Source organism: Nannospalax galili, unplaced genomic scaffold (genome assembly GCF_000622305.1).
Source record: "Nannospalax galili isolate Female #2095 unplaced genomic scaffold, S.galili_v1.0 scaffold32, whole genome shotgun sequence".
NCBI classification, from domain to species: domain Eukaryota; kingdom Metazoa; phylum Chordata; class Mammalia; order Rodentia; family Spalacidae; genus Nannospalax; species Nannospalax galili.
Window position 1 is genome coordinate 4,833,062 of NW_008335297.1, and position 18,085 is coordinate 4,851,146.

Consider the following 18,085-nt stretch of genomic DNA (forward strand, 5'->3'; position numbering starts at 1 on the left):
GAGAGAGAGAGAGAGAGAGAGAGAGAGAGAGAAGAAATACTGCCTTTTACCATGCCAGCTCTATGCACCTCATATGTCGGCTATTTGAATAGTACACACCTCTCTCTAGTTAACATTCTGATGACTCTGCATGTGCTACAATCTGTTCTAAGAGCTCAGACGGTATGATTTCAAAGTCTGCAGTAGCCCCATGGGGCAGTACTGTTGTCTTCATTTTATAGATAAGCAAGCTGCAGCTCTGAGGCACGGAATGATCTGCTCAAGGTCACCAAGCCAGGAGGCAGAAGAGCTGGGATCCAAACCCACATACCATCCACACAGTCGGTGTCACAGTGACAGGACACTGGTATTATTATTAACAGTTTTTGAAGGACGGAAGGTGGTTTGAGACAGGTCTCATGTAGCCCAGGATGGCTTCAAACCTGCTGTGCATAGTGGAAGATGACCTTGAACTCCTGATCCTTCTGCCTCTACCTCCCAAGTGTTAGGATTATAGGCATGTGCCATTGCAGCTGGCTTTTCAATTACAGTAAGTGAAATGGTGTCCTGATAAGGAAATAGAACAGCAGCATGCCTTGCTAATCACAAAAGTAAATAACAGAACAGGCAAATAGGCCTGGATATAGTCATATGCCAGTTCGCCTTATAGGGAATATGGTAAGCGCCAGCAGTAAGGCAAAGACAAACTAGCTCCAAAGGAAGATACCTTCCCTAGGAGAAGCAGAGGCCTCAGAAATGAGAAAGGCCCTACCATCAGTGCCTATGTCCCATACACCTATTTCTCTGACTTTATAACCACAATACACAAGAATTATAGATCCATTTTATAGATGAGAAAAATCAAGGCTCATAAAGGTTAACTTCTCCAATGACCTCCAGCTATAGAGCTGCAGAGCCAGAATCTGTCAACTCCCAAATCTAAGTGCTTCTTCAAATAGCAGCACCTCACCTGGAAGCCAACCTAGTTCCATATTTAGAGTTTGTTAAAAGTATGCATAAATGGGGCAGTGGCACATACAATAATTCCAGCACTTGGGAGGTAAAGGCAGGAGAAAAAAAAAAAGGTATATACATGCTACTGGGCAAGGAGTGCACACCTGTGGTCCCAGCTACATGGGAAAGGCAGGAGAATCTCTTGAACCCAGAAACTTAAGGCCAGCCTAAGATCCCATCTTTAGAAAGAAGAAAAAAAGTATATCCATCCATTCAAAGGAACCTGTCTATAAATGAGCAAAGACACAAGGAAATGTATTTTAATCAGGATTTTGATTGAAGTGTTATCTTCCCAGACTCTGAATAATGCTCAGACATCAGTTTGTCATTTTAAAAGAAGTTCTAGAATAAACTTTTCCATTATCTTGATATGGATTATCTATCTTATGAATTTACCCCCAGAGTCACCAGTTATATTCTGGGGAGGGACACTGTCTCTTGCCAACAAGCAGGATGTGCTCAAAGAACACAGATTAATTTCAATAATGTTCAAAACAAAGCCCATTTAAGAGTTGAATTAGCATCCAAATCCAAACATTCATTTTTATTTACCCACTTTGGATTATTCAACCACAAAAATGAAAGATAAATTGAGATATGATTCTACTCTCCAGGAAAACCAGATAGCATACTGCAGAGCTGGAAATGGGGCATTCTGAGCGCACACAGCTTGACGGATGCATCTATCAGAGCCCGTACAGGATGCTATGTGATAGAATACAGCCCAGAGCACCCCCCTCATCCTCTCCTTTAGAATTCCAAAATGAAGCGACTTCTTTCCACCTATCACTACCTACTTCCACTGAGTTTTAGAGTGTGGCACACAGTGATTAAGCTGTCAGACATAGAAACTGAAAACAAACTCACAGCAAACACTTGTGTTCTAAGGACAGACATTCACACAGATGGCTATGGCAAGCCCTCCATAATCTCCAAATGGACTTTAATGCTCAGAACAACTTGTAGAACAGAGGAAAGTGACACAAGGGGTCCAGGGTGGTCAGAGTAGTCTGGAGGCCAGAGCAGCTGTCTCATCTGCCTTGTTGCCTGATATGTATGCTGGGGAATTCTGGTCTTCTAGATTCAAACAATATCATGAATATAAAGTTCCTTCAGAACTGGGCTTGCAGCTCAGTGGTAGAGCCCTTGCCTAGTATATGTGGGTACCCTGGGCTACACCATTGCAAGGGGGAGGAAGGAAGGAAGGAAGGAAGGGAGGGAGGGAGGGAGGGAGGAGGGAGGGAGTTAGGAAAGAAAGAGTGAGAGAGAAAGGAAGGAAGGAAGGAAGGAAGGAAGGAAGGAAGGAAGGAAGGAAGGAAGGAAAACAAAAAGAGGTTCCTTTCTGGAGTAAACAAAACAGCACACCAAACAGGACAGCCACTCTTCTTTCCCCAGTGTACATCCCAAAGAAAACCACAAAGACAAAAGCTAATTTTGAGAACAAATTCAAGTACTTTCCAAGAGAATCTGCTTTTCTTGATGGTCAGATGGTCGGGTGGGGTGCAGGGTACAGGGAAATGCAACCATACAACAAGGGCTGGAAATCACCTAAAGGTCCAAGGATGAGAGGGGTTACATAACTTTTGTTTGCCCATTGCTAGAGTAGGAATCCATGCAGATGTGAATGGCTACAGTCCAGGCTGGGGAGATGGCTCAGTGGGTAATGTGCTCTCTGAGCTGCTGTCTGACTTTCATGACCCCTACTTCAGGCCGGGATAAGCTGGACATAGAGCTCAAAGTCAAGTGGGAACTGTATCCTTCCTGGTGGGTGCTAAATCCTGGCTCTACTGCTTACCACCATCCCCTCTGAGGGCCTCAGTTTCCACACCCACCAATGGGCATTACATCGACAGCTCTCTTGAGGGCTACTGAGAGGTGCAAGAGACAGCCACAACCTCTGTCACTCCTTCCTGAGAGTACCTCTCCCCTAGTACTCAGTGAGCACTTGAAAGGGTGCCACACTGTTCTGAGTACTTTGCATACCTTGTGAAGTAGCTTGCCTATAGTCACCCCACACTGTCACAGGCAGAGGCAAGATTCAAATCCAGGAAGCCTGGCCCCAGCGCCTGTGTGCATAGCCATTCTGAGCACTGTTCGGACTTCCACTGCTTTCTGTAGTACTTGCTGTACTACCCAATGCTGGGTCAGCCTCCCGAAGGACTGAGGGAAAGACTGAGCTATGAGCTGAGTATGGTAGTGCACAACTGTAATACCACACATGGGAGGCTGAGGTAGGGGGACTGTGCATTCAAGGTCAGCCTGGACTACACAGGGAGACCCTGTCTATAAACAAACAAACAAACAAACAACCTCAGTCACATGTAAGTCTTGCTAAAGGGAGAAGGAAGCAACCTGTGGAACTAAGGCTGGGTTTTGTTTTGTTTTGTTTTTTTTTGTTTTATTGGCAGAGCTGGGGATGGAACTCAAGTCCTCATATATGCCATGAATGTGCTTGACCATCGAGCTAGTGAATTAATGCACTTTCTACTGGCTGTGAGAGGACACTGGGCAATAGCTGTGGTGGGGCAAGCCTATTCTCATTCCAGAATGAGGTGATCAGCAAGCAGACATCAGATGGCATAAACACTGGGGTGGTGGATGGGTACCCACATTCCAAATGAGCCAAGCCATTGTGCAACATGGGGCTGCTGAAACCACACCCAAACACCCATCCAGAATGCATGATCCTCACCACACTAAGGAGGTGATTTGAAAATGCTGTGGAATTTAATGGGGAAAATAAAACCTATCAAGTAGGGAACTCAAAGAGTCACATCCATTAACATCAGGGACAAGGTACCACAGGTACAGGGATCTAAACTGAGGAAACGCCACACACCTGGAAACAGAACAGACTCTCAGAGCTCATGAGTCCACTCTGGGATGCACACTTAGCACCTGTGTTCTCAGAAGGCAGCAGGTAACATCAAGACAGTGCTGCACCACTTCCAGGACACAACTTGGACCTATGACCACGACTATAGGGGACCAGCCTCATCTCCTTTCCTCTCTCCACCCCAGGCCATCTTCTCCCTCCTGCTACTGACCTAGTGCCCTGCATGGCACCATCTCTGGCATTCAAACAAGAGCCAATAGATGCCTATGAGATGAATGAATTGCAAACTGGACTCTTCAATCATCCAAAGAAAATTCCACCTTCCTCATTAAAGAATGACATGCTGTACAGCTAATTGGTATTTCTTTAGAAAGAGTGTTTTACTCTGTCTTACTGTCTAAGAAAACATGAATCTGAGGGAGTGCTGGGTAGTGCTGGCTCTGTTACTTCAGTACACAGGACGCTGTGTTCTGACATCTCATAAAACTGGACATGTCCATCATTGCCGACAAAAAACATGAGCAGAAACATCACAGGTTTTGGGCCCGACACTGGCAGTCCCCAAAGGACAATCACTTAATCTTTAGGACTTGACTTCCTTGTGGGCACACTGGGATGATAGCACTGACTTGCTTGCTAGGGAGAAGCATGAGGCAAAACACTGGAATCCAATGCCTTCTATGAAGTAAAAAGCAGCCCCTTGGCCAGCCCTTTTGCCAGTCTCTTCTCTGACCCCCTATACCCAGCTCATTCCCCCAGTGTTTAACTCACCTAGCAGGGTCAGCTCCCTTCCCTGCTTGCAAGGACAAGGAGGACTTTTTCCATGTCACACCCTGAAGCTGTCTCTGGTCCTTCCCAGATCAGGTCTTATATATTTAAGAATATGCTCATTTACTGTCTGTTCCCCTCCCAGAACGTCAGGAGAAGGACCTATGTCTTGCTTGTACTGGGTTCCCTGTGGCTTGCCATACTAAGCAAATGTTCAATAAGTGTTCATAGTTGTGACTAGGAATGAGCCACCAGCCATACATGCTCTACAGATCAAAGCATGGAATAACAGAGGCAGTAACCCAGTCATAACTAAAGGGTTACCCAGAACAATTTCATTTGAGTGAATAAGGCTCTCTCTTGCTCTCTTTCGCTCTTTTTCAAGTACTGGGGATTAAACTTTATGCATGCTACTCAAAATTTCCACCACTGAACTATATATATTTTCAGCAGGCCTTTAGCTCTTGGTCCTCCTGCCTCAGTCTCTAAAAGAGCTGGGATTGTAGGTCTACATCATCAGTGATGGCAAGTACAGCTCTTCAGTGTGACCCTTTTCCTTCTTCTGAATGTACAGTATATTGGTAAACTGTCAGGTGTCATTTCAGCTTGCTGAAAGCAGACTCTGGGAGTGAGGAGGCTTCTCCTGTCCCAGACTCCAGCATGCTACTTCAAATGTCCTTCAAGACCCCTCATCCAGGGATGGGAGAGCCCTCCTCCAGTCTCTGTAATAAGGAGAGGGAATAACAATAAAACAGTCTAAGAGTTAAAACATGTGTCCTTGGGAACAACTAAAAGGTGGACTATTTCCAACCAAAGTTACTGTTAATTCCATAATATAAAAATGCCTACAGTAGAAAGGAAGTCGAAGCTCTTTGGTAGAGAGAACATTCTGCTCTGCCCTGAATGCTGTTTCAGCAGGCTTCCTTAGTCATTTTGCTGGGTGACAGCAGGTGCTTGATTTGACGATGTCACCCATCTGTTGCTGTTTGTTCTTTTATTTGGAAGCCTCACCAGAGGGGAAGCTCTGCTCTACCCAGAACTTTCAACTGGGAACTCCAGCTGGCTGCCTCAACAAGGCCTCCTCAGTCACTTTCTGCTGGTAGTTGTAAGCCCCCAATCTGATTATGGTATCTTTTGTTTGCTCTCTCAATGGGGCTACTCCAGTCGTCTGGGCATGATGTTGTGAGCACCTGATCTGAACATGCTCTATGTCTATCGGCTCCTCTCTCTCTCTCTCTCTCTCTCTCTCTCTCTCTCTCTCTCTCTCTTCTCTCGTGCTCTCTCTCTCTCTCTCTCTCTCCCCCTCTCTCTCTCTCTCTCTCTCTCTCTCTCTCTCTCTCTCTCTGCTATCCAGTTCTTTTACTTTTGCTTGCTCTATACTTAATAAGCTCACTCACTCAAAACCAAAAGTATGGCTTAGTGTAGCTCACTCTCTGGACTGTACACAAGCATCTTCTCTTCAACTATGAGACAGCAGCATTTACTTAGAAGCTACAAGGAAGGCCTTATAGAATGAGGTGCAGAGTCCAGCAAGTGGCCAGTGGCGATCAGTCTCAGACTAGTTGGGATCTGCTACTGACATGGCATCAGAATACTTTAGAAACTGGATTTGAGCCACTTCCCAGGAGGGCTGCAGTGCCCTCAGACATAGAGAGTAACTGATGCTCCTTCACCAGTACCACCACTAGGCCTACAGAGTACCCACAGGGCAGATGTCTTCAGAAAGAAAGCAGTGCCCCCCTGCCTCACCTAGGGGCAGTCCACCAGGCAAGGTACCAAGAGCAGAACCAGAGGGTTTCCTTGTTCAAGGACTCTGGTACTCATAAAGACTCTGTGGCTTATTAGAAATAGGGAGTCTGATTCCTTCCCTGAGACGTGTTATCTTAACATGATGCTCATCACAGGAACCATGCCAACCACAGGGAACACAAAAGAGGGCCTCACCACCCTGTATCAGCTCCTGAGCTTTTCAATGGCCTACAAGGCTCCTCATGCCCTAACCAACCTTATTCCTACGTCACTCCCCCTTGTCATGCTCACTATTCCACTAACTCCAAGTACAATCTGCCTCAGGGACTTTGCACTGGCTATTCCTTTTGCCTACAGTACTATTCTTCCAGGTATCTACATGGTTCCCTCTTTCCCTTCCAAGTCTATGTTCACAAGTCATCCCACTGCTAAAGGGCCAACTGTGGACACCCTATTGGGACTTGTCCTTTTTACTGAATGCTGCTTTCCCAGAGCCTCTCTAGTGTCTTCTTGCTGTGATGTTTACTACCAGTGGCACCGTTCCTCCCTGCCTATAAGCAGAGAGGTCTTTGTTTCACTCACTGGTATATTCCCAGTGTCTAGCATGGTTGCCGGCACAGGAAAGACATCCACAGTTAGCTTCTGGACAGATGGATAAATACTGACCCACACTGGAGTAACTCAAAGTCTGGTTAAAAACTGTAAACACCCAGAGAAGCCACCGTGGTAATAGAACCTAGCAAAGGCCCAGTAAGTGATAAGTGCCTTGTGGGTCTGTGGTACTCCTATTTCTTATTTGAGTTTAAATCTGGAAGAAGTCACTGATGGCTAAGTTCAGACTAGGGAAGGTGCCCATTCAGCAGGGAATGTGATACCACCTCCCACCAGGTGCCTCTCCAGCCTTGTAGCTGCTCCCCAGCCTGTTGCATCATACCATAGGAAGACACAAAAAAGCCAGCTAAGGTCTTCCACCTTGTCCCCATCTACTTCAGCCACCTTGGCTTTCCCTGCTGGTTCCTCTAGGGGCCCTATCCTTTCTCTGCACTGCTGGACAGGAGGTAGGCTCCAGTCTTCATTCTGAGTCATCTGCAGCCCTGGCAGAGGCTGCCCACCTGGAGTCTCAATACTATGGCACTCATGTACGCCACTCTCCCTACGTTCTACCCATGGAGAGACTTCTGCAGCCAAGGCAACACTGTCTTCCTTGGTGTGTGGAACATACCACACTCTGGTATTTCCTTCAAGTTCTCTCACAGGGAACCCAGAGCCACCACATTCTTTTCTAGGCAACTACAAGGTGCCCTGGGGTTGGGATTCCACAATGGCCACAAAAGAAGGAGAATCTAGAGGGAGGTCCAATTCTTTTGTGAGAACATGTGAACTGAGTCAGTGAAGGCCCTTGACCCAAGAGGTCTGTTTGCTCCTTTTGGTATTTACAGCCCTCTCCCCAGAGCCCATGTGCACCTTGGAGCTCCCATCCCAGCTGAGAGGGGACATGCCTGCTGAGTGCCTGGAAGACCCAGATCAGAGAGCAACCTGTAGCAAGGGTGAGGCCCCAAGGTGGTGTAAGCCTGCATGCATACAACTCAGAGAAGCCAGGCTGTTGTGTTTCAGCAGCCAGTCCCACATACCTTATCCTGGTGGAGTTTTCTGCTGAGCAGAGAAGGCCCAGCTCCTAGGAATGGCAGGTGACATTCCTAGGCAGGTGCAGAGGAGTATGGCTAACATGCAGGTGCTCATGCACTCTGGATGCCCAGGGAATCATCTGGGGACCATGCCAAATGGCTAACCTGACACCTAGAGAGATGCTCAATGTTTGTATTTTGGAAGGGTAAACTTATTCTGTTCCAGAATCTTTAGCCTACATTATGGCCCTGCCAGTCAACACATGAACAATAATGTATTTGTACCTTCCAGAGGTGAAACCTGGTGATTAAATAAGAGGGCACAGAGTGCACACACAGGACTTAGCTCTGTGTCACCAATAGCAGCATGTAGTCCTGGCTGTCTGTCACTGTTGTCACTGCTGATGTTTCTCCACTCCTTTTCTTTGTCTGCTTCTAAGAGGCCTCCCCAGGAATCCCCTGAGTGTGCTTCAGTTCAGACTTCAGTGTGCTAGCTCAGGGAGGGAGGCTGTAAGTAAAGGGTGAGGTTATTGCACAGCTTCACCTAACGCTACTGTACTAGTAGGTGCTAGACTTTGGAACAAACACTACACACAGCACTGAATCCTCACCATAAACCCATGTTTGTTACTCTCACTGTAGAGGAGAGGAAACTGAGGCCTGGAGAGAGAAAATAACTCAACCTGGGACACCTAATATGACCAGCAGCCAGGACTTGAGGTGCCACAGCAGTCTGGTTCCAGAGTACTCGGCTGCCTCTTAAGGTGGCATGTGGAACAGCACCTTCTGGTGTTCAGCAAATCTGAGGGACTGCAAACCTGGCCTCAGACAGGGGGTGGCTCAGAAGTGACTTCTGCTCTGAGAAGCCTCAAGATGAGGTCATGATAGCTGATAGCCCTTATGAATCTACCTCTTCTGCCCCCACTGCTTCATTCATTCCTGAACCCACCACCATTGAGCCTATTTAGCAAACCCCACAGGCCTCTGTGTCCACAAGGGTGGGAAGCCAATGAGGGCACTGCATGCATCTAGGCTATGAGCTACCACACCCCTGGCTTCTCAGCACAGAAGAAATAGAATGGATGAAGGGATGCAAAGACTAAGGAAGCTGTCATGGAAACAGAGGAGGAGCAAAGAAAGATCTCTTTCTTAAAAGTACTCTGCAGGGCATGGTGGCACACACCTGTAACCCCAGCACTTGGAAGGTAGAAACAGGAGGATGACAACACAAGGCCAGCTTGGGCTACATAGTATCTTCGGGTGGTAGGGAGCACTTTGCAAACATTGAGAGGTTAGCTTCCAAACTGCTGGTCTTGGTCAGGTTTCCTCAGAGAAGCAACACTGTCTGCTCTACATCAGAATCACACCAGGAACTGGCTCTCAGGGGGAACCACACAATGGTAATCACACATGAATTTCAATTAGACAGTTATCTGCCCATGCTGATGTGTGTTAAATTTAACCCTAAATTACAGCTTTTCAGAATAACTCTGCTCTCCCCTCTGCTTCTCTCTCTTCAATTTTGGTTTGGGTTTGCAAGAGGGCTGCTGGTAAAAATGAAGCAATACCAGTAACTTATCTACAAATTACGGGAAGGAGAAAGTAGGTTAAAAAAGACCAAGAAACTTAAAACAAGTTTGATCAACCACATCCGAGCCAGGCAGGAAACAATTGGAGACTGTTCTCATTCATAGGGAAGGAAGGCAATTCGCATAGAACTGTTGTCAAACAAGTCACAGATAACAGTCACCTTGCTCTTCCCGAATTTGTACTCCAGCTATCAAAAGCCTGGCTTTGATCTCATGTGGGAAGGCAGTACTCTGAAGGGGAGGCCACTTTCACCAGGCAGCTTCTGTCTCTTTTCAGTTCAGCTATTCACACATCCAGTGGGTATGTCTGCCACAGTGGAGGCAGGACCTTTACCCCAAAAGGAGGCCATGGGAAGAAAGGACAATTCTCCTGTGGTTCTGCTAATGGAGGGTTCAACAGCGAGATGGACAGTAACCTTGCCTGTCATGTGTTTTTACTCCACCTGCAAACCAGTAATTTTCTGTTAGTATCCTACACATGGTATTATACTAGAGTTCTGTAGATATCACCATGGGACAAAACTGGGGAAGATTGCGCTGCATTATTTCTTATAGCTGTGTGCAAATATACAATTATCTCAGTAAAATTTTCTTCTAAGAAATCTGGATACTACTAGACGAATTGATAAGTAAAATGAGTATAAATAAATGATTGCTGTATGCATGCTTAGCCGTAAATGAGATATCGTTATATCACCCCCTCCAAAGCTGAAGGAACACTGCAGAAAAAAGGGCAGAGAAAAAATGTAAGAGCTAGAGGATAGGGTAGAGTGCCGTGGAATAGTGTTCCAGGCATGACATGGCCTTTGTACACAGGACTCACAGCAGTATATCACCTGCATAAGACCTGGCCCATTAACATCCTGTCACAAGGCTCCGTTCCTCTGTGAGGATCTATTGGCAGTTAATATTTGCTAGGAGAGGGAGAGATTTTTTTTTCCCCAGTGGCATAGTCAATGGAAGGGGCCTATGGTTCCATAAACAACTCTAATGAAACTCACTGGGTCATGAGAGAGAAAGAGAAAGAGGGTGGGGGAGGGAAAGAGAACACAAAAGTAGAAGGAGAGCTAGTTGGGAAGAAAAGGTAGATCATCTGGAGTGGGATGAGGACAAGGGAGGGTAATGAGGGTGAATATGATCAGAATATATTATATGCATGTATAAAAATGTTACAATGAAGCCCATTGTGTATAATTAATATGTTGGCAAGAAACACAAATTTAAAAAAGAAAATGTGTATATATACTATTATTCAACCTTTAAAAACAAAGGAAATTTAGCAATATATAACAACATGGATAAACTCTGATGAGCTCATTCTACATGAAATAAGCCAGTGACAGAACTACTACTACTATGGTCCCATTTATTATATGAGGCATCTAAAATCATCAAATTCATAGAAACAGAGGACAGAATGGTGAGTGTAGGGGCTGTGGGAGGTAAGAGGGGAGGGTATGAGGGAAATAAAGTTTTAGCTTTATGGGTGGCTCTGAAGCACATGGAGAGCACACTGGACTATAAGATGAGATGAGTTCAAGAGATTCATGGATACAGGCTTATATGTAGGCAACAGTAAGAACTTAACATTTATTAAGGGGCTGAGAGATGGCTTAGTCAGTAAAGTGTTTGTCATGCAAGCATGAGGACTTGAATTCCTAGCACCACATAAAAATAGGCATCATGGCCTGTATCCACAATCCCAGAGCTGGGGAAGCAGAGAAAGGTAGCTGCATGGAGTTCACTAACTAGCCAGTTTAGCTGAATCAGTGAGCTCCAGGTTCAGTGAGAAGTCCTATCTCAAAGAAAAAAAAAAAGGTGGAACACAGTTCAGAAAGACATTGACATCCACGTCTTGCCTCTATACATACCTAAGCACACGTGAACATGGTTCAGAGAATAGAACTCATTTTAAGTGTTCTTACCACAGTGTAAAATAATCTGTGAAACCTAGCACCTTAAAGAACTCTGGGCTCATCTCTTGTAACCCCAAGTCTAACTTCAGCACTATAAAAGGAAGACATTCTGAGAGAGGCTTAGCAGCTGTACTAGGACTTGGAAATCATGTCACATAAAGAGTTCATAAGGACCCAAGACATCTCAAATTGTTACTAATGTAAATGGAGTGTCAATTAGCAGTGGGCTGGGTGGGGATAAGGTAAATTTAACAACAAACACATCTCTTGGGGCAGCCTGGAATAGAGGCTTCCGGCAGAAACGTACATAATGAGGACCAGATTGTCTGACTGCTTGAGAGACTCCAGAAATCTGAACTCATGTGAAACTCTAAATTTCAATGCTGGCAACTCATAAAACTTTCTTTTAGACAATGCAAAGACCAAACCAAGCAGGCCTGAGGACCAGGTTGCAACCTGTTGGGCACCTGGTGGGCACTTGGGATCTATTTTCTCCCCATCCTCACCAACATGTTCTGGAGCTTGCCTCATTCTCCCTGTTTTCTAAGTGGGACGAAGCATCGTCCCACAGTCACCCAGCTGGCAGGGGACTTGACAGCTCTGACTTGGTATCTCATTACTTGTACATTTAGCAAAAGCTATTTAAGAAGCTGCAGAGAGAGCTGAGAGATGGCTCAGCAGTTAAGAATGCATGCTGCTTTTCCAGAGGCCCTAAGTTTAGTTTCCAGCACCCATGCCAAGCAGTTCACAACTGTCTATAACGCCAACTCCAAAAGATCCATATACTTCTAGATTCCACAGAAACCCACATGCATGTGACACATATATACACACAGACACATACACATAAATAAAATAAAATAAAAATTTTAAAGTTGCAGAAAAACAGCTAGGGCTTTCTGATGGATAATTTTTGTCACCTTAACTAGAGTCATCTGGGAAGAGGAAACATCAAGTAAAGAATTTCCTCCATTTGACTGACCTGTGGCCATGTGTGGGACATTTTCTTCATTGCTAATTGATGTAGGAGAGCCTAGTCCACTGTGGGCAGTGCCACTTCTTGGCAGGTAGGTCAGGACTGTATAAGAAAGGTAGCTGAGCAAGCCAAAGGAAGAAAGCAGGCCAGTAAGCAGTGTTCTTCATGGTCTCTGCTTTATCTTGCCCCCAAGTTCCTGCCTTGGCTTCCCTTAAGGATAGACTGGAACTTGTGAGCTGAAATAAACCCTTTACTCCCCAAGCTGTTTTTGGTCCATGGTATTTAGTACAACAGAAAACACACTAGAACAGGCTCTGTGATGGTTAATCTTAGTTATTGACTTCATAGGATCTGGGATCAATTAAAGAGCCATGTCTCTGAGGGTATTTCCCAGAAGGATTAACTGAGGGGAAAAGACCCTCTCCCATAGTGAGCAGCACCCTCTAGTGGTGGTGGTGGCAGCCTAGATGTACAAAGGTCTACATGAAAAGCAGGGATGCTTTTGGCCTGCCTGCCTTTGTTCCTTGCTGATGAGCACATCTGTTCTATAGTTGTTGCTGCTGCTATTGCCACCCTTTGCTGAAACTGGGGACCCACTTCTTCAGCTTTCCAACATGGAGCGAAGACCAACAGTTCTCCAGGAATCCTCTAGGCCTTGACTGCCAGACTGGGACTGCTGAGATACCCAGCCTTACGGACTGAGCAGCTACTGGGTTCTCAGCCTTTCCAGTGTGCAGACAGCCACTGTTGGGACTAACCAGCCCCTATCCTGCAAGCCAGTCTAATAACTCCCCTTTGTTATAGATATTCATTCTATGGTTCTGTTCCTCTAGAGACCCCTGACTGATAGAGGCTCCACAGACATCTAATGAGAGGCACACTTTCCAAACCAAGAACTGGCAAGATGGACCACTCAAAGAGTTCTCCCTGTTCAACAATTATCATTGAACCCCAAGGTCTTCCTACAAACACTTTTCTAGCACTTATAAAGTTTGAAATAGGATTTTATCAGGTACTTCAACAGACCTCTGTTCCTCCTATGGGACTATGATGCTCCAATGCAACAATGACTATGATTTTATATACTGCAGAGTGAACAGGAGGGCCCAGAAAAAAGGCCTGCTAGGGGCTGAAGAGCTGGCTCAGTGGTTAAGAGCATATACTGCTCTTCCAGAGGAAGGGTTTAGTTTACAGCACTCATGTCAGGCAGCTCACAATTGCTTGTTACTCTAGCTACAGGCGATCTAACACTCTTTTCTGGCCTCCACGGGTCCCTGCACACAGGCAGCATACCCTGACACAATCACACATGCATATATATAAATAAAAATAAATCTTTAAAAAAAGAAAGAATCCATGAAATACTTGAATAAATCAACAGGATAGGCTATTAAAAGGTCCCATTCAGCTGGCTGTAGTGGTGCATGCCTTTAGTTCCAGGATTCAGGAGGTAGAGGCAGAAGGATCTCTGTGAGTTTGAGGCCAGCCTGGTCTCCAGAGTGGGTTCCAGGCCAGCCAAGGCTACACAGTAAGACTGTGTCTCAAAATAATAAATAAATAAATAAATAAATAAATAAATAAATTTTAAAATTAAAATAAATTTTTAAAAAGGGCCTTATTCAATTTGACTGAACGAATGTCACCATCTCTACCAAGCACAAAGTGTTTCTGGGGACCCTTTCAGAGGCTCTAACTCTCCCTTGAATTGCAAAGTGAACTAGCTAGACCATTGCACACCAGAAAAACTATCTCCCTGCAGTGAAGACCTACCATCTACAGAATCTCACTCATACCTGTGCATACACGTACAGCAACACAGATTCTGCCACACCCGACCATTTACCTGGGCCTTCTGCCTGAGCACCAAAAGTAGAAACAAAACCTCATGAAACAGCCCTAGTACAAGATGCCCCTTGCTTCTTTCAGGCACATACAGGAGCACATGCCACAGCCTATGCTATTACAGACACGACATCAGTTACCAGGAGCTCAACAAGATGAGACTTCCACTAAGGGGGAACCAGGTGTAAGGGCCTTCCCAGCTGTGGGTGTGGTAAGGGGACAGGCGCTGAGGCTAAAATGTGGGGCTGGTGGGAGAAGAGCAAGTTGAGCCAGTGCCCAAGCAGCATGGAGCTCAGAACACCTGAGCAGTGTAGTAGGAGGGATGAGAGTAAAGAAGCACAGGGACAAGTGGGAAATCCCCCACGTGGCCACAGTCCTGGCTACCAGGTATTTTCCTTCCTTAGTGTAAAGAGTGTAACTCTAAGCTCCTGCAGACCACCAACATTGCTAGACATACTTCGTCTATGATTTGAAAATCATCTAGAAATGGAGAGATTTTACCGAAAAATACAGACTTCCAACTTCTCTGGAAACATGAGATGACCTGGGAATATGACATCCTCCAGAGATGACCTGGGAATATGACATCGGTATTTCTCAGAACAACTGTAGGCAGGGTGGGATAGTAGCTGCACAGAGGAAAAGCTCTCCAGCTTGCTGCAGTCCTAGGCATTCCCTACTGCTCTCCCACTGGGCCTGTGTCATTGGGTCACTACCCAATTTCTGTGGACATCTATGCCTTAGATAGGTTATTTTCTCAGCTCTCACCCTGTCCCAATAACAGTATCCTGTATATACACCATCAAAGGACCAAGAACGATTTAGTTTCATGCAGTAACATCCCACTGACCAAATCCACTGTCAATATTTGACTACAGATTTTCCCCAGGTATACATCTGAAGACTCTGACTGGGTTCCCTGTATCCAAGATCATCTTACACATCATCACTAATGTGACAGATTTTGACTTTACAGAAACAAGAACTATGCTGGGCATGGTAGCGCATGCCTTTAGTCCCAGCACTCAGGAGGCAGAGGCAGGTGGATCTCTATGAGTTCAAGGTCAGCCTGGTCTACATAGCGAGTTCTAGGTCAGATTGGGGTTACAGGGAGACCCTGTTTCAAAAATGTCAAAATAAACAAACAAAAAAACCCCCACAAGAACTACTTCTTATTAAGGTGTACATATGGACCCAGAGTGACTTACAGAACTCCTTGGAACATCCTGTGCAGCCTTTGTGTATGTCTCAGACAGATCGCCATTCAGAATGACTTCAGCCAGGGAGTTCACCAGCGGGGCATGATGTATGATGAGGAAGACCTGGTTAAAGGGGGAAGATGGGATATGCAATTAGAAACTCAGTACTCCAGGCTCCTCCTTTCCTGATCACAAAGGCCAGAGAATGGGACCCATCCAGGAGAAGTCAGTCTCCTGAGGTTGGCCTCTCCTCTACACTGCTGCCTATTTGGCAGGCTATTCTTCCTTGGAAGGAAATGCATTAACACCAGACCATCCCCCATGGCTGTGTGAAGCCAAATATGCTCAAGAAGAGTAGTGTGGGAAGGGAGCGGCCAGACCAGCACACTCCTTCGTTTCATGGCAAACTAGCATCAAATTCCGTTATGATAAGACCAGGGGAGGGAGCTCTGCCAATCAAGCTTGGCAAAGGGGCAGCTATGTTAAGATTTCATCACTGGAACTGTTCCAGTTTTCTGGGGGTTTCAGCATACTGTGATTCATAGCAGTGTTCCAGGTGGAGAAGCTGGGAAGGAACCAGAGGTAGGGAAAGTTCTGGCTGCCAGCCTACCCTGCTGTCCAATGTTCAAAGAAGTGGGTTTAGCAATCAAAGTATTCAAAACTGACCTTTCAAAGCTATCTTAGACACACTTCTACATTGTTTTAAAATGTAACAGTAGGTCAGCAAGATGGCTCAGTGAGTAAAGGCACTTGTTGAGCTAGCCTGGAGACATGAGTTTGATCTCCAAAACCCAGAGTAGAGAGAACTGACTCCACAAAGTCCTGACTCCCACAGGTGTGCCATAGCACATGCGCCACTGTCTACACTGGGCACATATACACCAATATTTTTTTTAATGTAAAGGGAATAGATGTCAATATATATAGCATTTTGTATGGTGTATCTGTCATATATACAGATCTCTGACTTGAACTGATTCCTTGCTCATGGAAAGATCCCTGCCATAGACGGATCCATGACTATGGACTGACCCCTCCATGGATGGATCCCTGCAGGTACGCAGATCATAGCAGGCAGATAGATCTTTGCCCATGGACTCGCCCCTGCCTGTGGATAGATCTCTGCAATGGACAGATCCCTGCTGAGAAATATGCACAGTGCTCATTTTCCTGGCTCTGAACCAGGAGCATGAAGGGGTTCTCCACAGGGAAAATGTGGAGGTATGCTCAGGCTAGGTTGGTATGTACCATACTCTTATGATGAGAGGCATTTAAGTTTCAGGGGACAGCAACACCTGTCACACAAAATTAGTGCCACTGATGTGAGTTTTTATGGTAACTGTGCTGAAGATAATGTGTAAACATACATCAATTTTACAGTGATGTGTTTGTGCTTTAAGTACACAGGATTTAAACCTGACTTAAGCAGGGTGTGGTGGTAAATGCCTTTAATCCCAGCACTCAGGAGGAGGCAGAGACAGGTGGATCTCTGTGAGATCGAGGCCAGCCTAGTTGACATAGCAAATTCCAGGCCAGCTGGGACTACATACTGAGACCCAGACTCAAAAAAAAAAAACCAAAAAAACCCGCTCTGCTTCCCTGGGCCTGCAGGATCTGCAGGTCTCTCTCCGACCCTGCAGCCCTCTCTTCAGGGTAAGTCCATCTACCCTCCGCACCCTGACTCCCCCAGCCTCATTCACCCTCCCATCTCCCCCGCAGGTCTCTCCTCCAAGCCTGGGTCCTATCCCATTCCTTGTCTTGGAGCCCCAGATACCTGGGGAACCACTACTGCTTCTTGATCCTTTTCATCCAGACCAACACAGTACCTTCTCAGGTCCCCAGGAGCACTGCTTCTGAGCTTGGCCCCACTCTTACCTCCCTCTGCTTCCCTGGGCCTGCAGGATCCACAGGCCTCTCTCTGACCCACAGGCCTCTCTCTGGGGTAAGTACATTGCGCCCTCTGTGCCTTGACTCCCCCAGCCTCATTCACACTCACATCTCCCCTGCGACTCTCCTCCTAGCCTGGGTCCTGTCCCATTCCTTGTCTTGGGGCCCCAGACACCTGGGGAATCAATACTGCTTCCTGATCCTTTTCATCCAGACCAACTCAGTACCTTCTCTGATCCCCAGGAGCACTGCTTCTGGAACTGGCCTCGCCCTCACCTGCCTCTACTTCCTGGGAATCCACCACCTGCCAGCCTCTTTCCCAGATGCTGACGCTGACCTTTCCTCTTCCTGATCCTTTGCATCCAGACCAACCCAGCTCCTCAGTACAGTCCCCAGGAGCCCTTGGGGCTGCTTCCGGCCCCCATCTGCCTTTGCATCTCTGGGTGGCATGGCCACCAGCTGCCCTAGACTAGCATTTTTCCTGGGCCTGGCTCCCAGGCCAGTCCAACCCCCAAATTCCTGAGGCCAAAATCTTTCCTGGAGGGATCCAGACCTTAGGAGAAAGGATCTGATCCTCATCTGACTTGGGCCTCTGTGGGAACTTCTGAAAACAAAAGCAATCTGGCCACTCCAATATAAAATCAAAAGAGAGAACTGGAAGCTTAGACAAACCAGCTTTTCATGCCCAAAAAGTAAACCACAAAG

At 46.2% G+C, this 18,085-nt stretch overlaps 1 protein-coding gene across 3 annotated transcripts in view; it reads right to left on the reverse strand.

Annotated features, from left to right (window-relative positions):
- Clec16a (C-type lectin domain containing 16A) overlaps positions 1-18,085 on the reverse strand; it is a gene marked incomplete in the record, with an annotated part of 241,639 nt that overhangs the window by 179,088 nt on the left and 44,466 nt on the right. For all 3 annotated transcript variants that reach the window (XM_017797361.2, XM_017797362.2, XM_008829928.3), the window contains 1 exon segment: positions 15,503-15,616. In XM_017797361.2, the coding sequence (XP_017652850.1) occupies positions 15,503-15,616 (114 nt within the window).